Here is a 2712-nt window from a genome sequence, read left to right as displayed (position 1 = left end):
TGCCTTTGAGCAGCACTGCACTAATGCTTCTTATGTTGTGAATATTATATGTATACTAACTATACCTCTATGCATATTTTGATGTTGCTCAAATAAACTAAACTAAACCAAACTATGATGTTGTTTCTCAAAATGTCTGAGCATCAAGACTCACTGAAATTGGGTTCTGCAATGTTATAGTATGGGGACAATACCGTTTCGGAATATATCGAAATACCAACTATCAATCGAAGTATTGATTCTTTCAATACTTTTTAAATGTAATATTTCTTCAGGAACTGTTACACAGAACTTTGTTTTTACATCTCCATTTTGTTGTGGTGATGAACTTTACAGTCTTAATTCAAGAAATGTCAAGTGGCATTTGGTTTATAACTTCTGGACATATCACAGTCTTCTTTTTCAAAAGTTTCATGTGATACATATTGAAAAGCTACTAAAGCATAGTTCCACTTTTAAGACATGATAAATTGCCAGTGACTTGTGTCTAGTTTCTTATGCAAAACAACTAGAAGTTCTACCAAGAGCAGTGTTGCTGATGCAAATCATTTCTTACCAGGAATGCTGGCCAGCAACCTCAAAAGATGAGTGTAAAATGTTACTTCAAACAGCAGCAGCCACATACAATTGTATTTTATATATTGAGTGTCCCTAGTAAAAAGCAGAGTCATTAAGAGAATAAAATAAAATGCATTGACAGCATAAATGAAGCGCAAGCAGTGGAAAATTATCCTGACACTGAATGAGTTAAACAAAGCGGGGGAAGAATTAAAACAGTCAATTCCATTGTATTTAATGCCGTTCTTAATAAAATAAAATAAATTAAAATATTACCCACACATTTGTATTTAGAAATAACAATGGGACATTGTGAATTTCTAATGCAGCAAAAAGAGATGTGGCTTTCATTATATAAAGACAACTATTAAAGTATAATTTGCTTTCATAAACCTTGGAATATGTCATGAGGGTTGTAGTTAGTATGAGAACATGCTATAAAGCAGTCTCAGTTTACAGACACTGAGATTTGATGAGTGCAGTGAGTTTCTTCATTTCTTGCTCTTTAGTATCAGTAGATTCAGTCAGTCACTATTGTTGAGGTCAATGTTTATTGGAGACTGTGAACATTTGATGCACATCATTTGTGTATTTGAAGATTGTTATTTGAGACGAGAACGTGGGCATTACATCACTCAATGCAGATAAGACTATCTTTCAGTGTTGACATAAGAAAGGCTTTGTGAGCCTTGAAGCTGGTGCATACAGTAAGACAGTGACCGACTCGTGCACACACGCCACCTCCAAACGAAATACACATTCACTCTTCATTTTCCCATAAAGAAGTAAACCTTGGAGTGTGGAAATCTTTCTCACTCATCCACGTTGACTCCCACTTGAGCAGCATGCTAACCAGCGATGTGAGCAAAATACCACAGCTGTCCCTCACATCTGTATCCCAAAAAACTCAAACCGTGGACTCACCTCCGCACATCGAACGGCATGATGATGTTTTCACTTCAGCCACAGGGAAAGTTGCAGTCAATACAGTAAACAAGAAACAAACATGAGATTTCAACAACGCTACCGGGTGTTCATCGGTACCGGGCTGACGTCAGCTTAGGACGCTTTGCACAATCCGATTGGCTGAGAAAAACTTCCGGTGCCACATGATTCTCCTTCCGACTAGAGCCAAAATCAAATGAAAAATACTTTCAGTTCCCATCTTATTTACATCTATGTATGTTATTATTATGTCTATTGTAAGTGTTTCTCAAACTGTGGCACATGGGCGGCTGGATGTGACAGTCAGGCTCCTCTGTAGTTCCCTCCTGTTTAAACTAGAAACGATTTTGGCTATGTTTTATCCTCTTGTTGACCAATCCTGGTTTAGAATAAGTAAAAATATGATTTTGTCCTATTTAGAGCTGGTTTGGTCCAGGTGTTGCCCTTAGTGACCTCGGTTAGACCTGGAGTACTATACCTATGTTTCAAGAGGTACTGAAATAAACTTTTAATCCAACTAATACTGTAATACGGTACGGGGACCCTGGGGGTAGGCTACTTGAGCACTTGGCAGGGGGTACTTGGAATTGCCTCAGATTAAAAAAAAAGAGAGAGAGAGAGAGAGAGAGAGAAGGAAAAATAGAAACAGAGTAGAATTCCAATATTACTTTTAATGATGTTTTTCAGGTTTGACTTTGAAAATATTTTAGCTCTATTTTGAACATTGACTAAACACTGACTAATCTATGTTTAGTTGCTCACTTTGTTAAAATTTTGGCAGGACTATCGAGTGAGTGGGTACCCCAACCCCATTTTGAATACAGTGGATTATTAGTATTGGGGGCCCCAGGGGGATCTTCGGGACGATAAGACGGCCGCGAGGCTCTGGATTTAGGGAATGGTTATAGGACTGAGATAAAATACTGGATCGGATTTGGATTGCAATACTTTTTTTGCTGCAATACCAAGTATCGATACTTTAATAAGTATCGCAATATTTTCAATACTTGTGTTTGGAGGCATTTTTATGATACACTCCTTTTTTATTTCCAGAAACAGCACTTTGTGTAACAGCACTGCATTTTGTGTTAATGCACTTATCAATCTTAACACTTAACTTAACACAATAAATGTCTGGCTCTCAGTCGCATAGGAGTTCATCATCTTCTGTTGTCTGTAGTTCAAGTGTCGACTATTTTGCATGAACTC

The 2712-nt window shown here is 37.4% G+C and overlaps 1 protein-coding gene across 1 annotated transcript in view; it reads right to left on the bottom strand.

The window, feature by feature from the left end:
- The window catches only part of ergic1 (endoplasmic reticulum-golgi intermediate compartment 1), a 19647-nt gene extending 18029 nt beyond the window's left edge, over positions 1-1618 (bottom strand). Inside the window, exon 1 of the mRNA XM_079556775.1 lies at positions 1483-1618. Within this exon, the coding sequence (XP_079412901.1) occupies positions 1483-1502 (20 nt within the window). The 5' untranslated portion in view covers positions 1503-1618. The remainder of the gene's footprint in view (positions 1-1482) is intronic.
- Between the last annotated feature and the right edge of the window lie 1094 nt (positions 1619-2712).

This window comes from Gobius niger (assembly GCF_951799975.1).
Source record: "Gobius niger genome assembly, chromosome: 5".
Classification (NCBI taxonomy): Eukaryota; Metazoa; Chordata; class Actinopteri; order Gobiiformes; family Gobiidae; genus Gobius; species Gobius niger.
The sequence above is the reverse complement of the archived record's forward strand: the minus strand, read 5'-3'. Positions and strand labels throughout refer to the sequence as shown.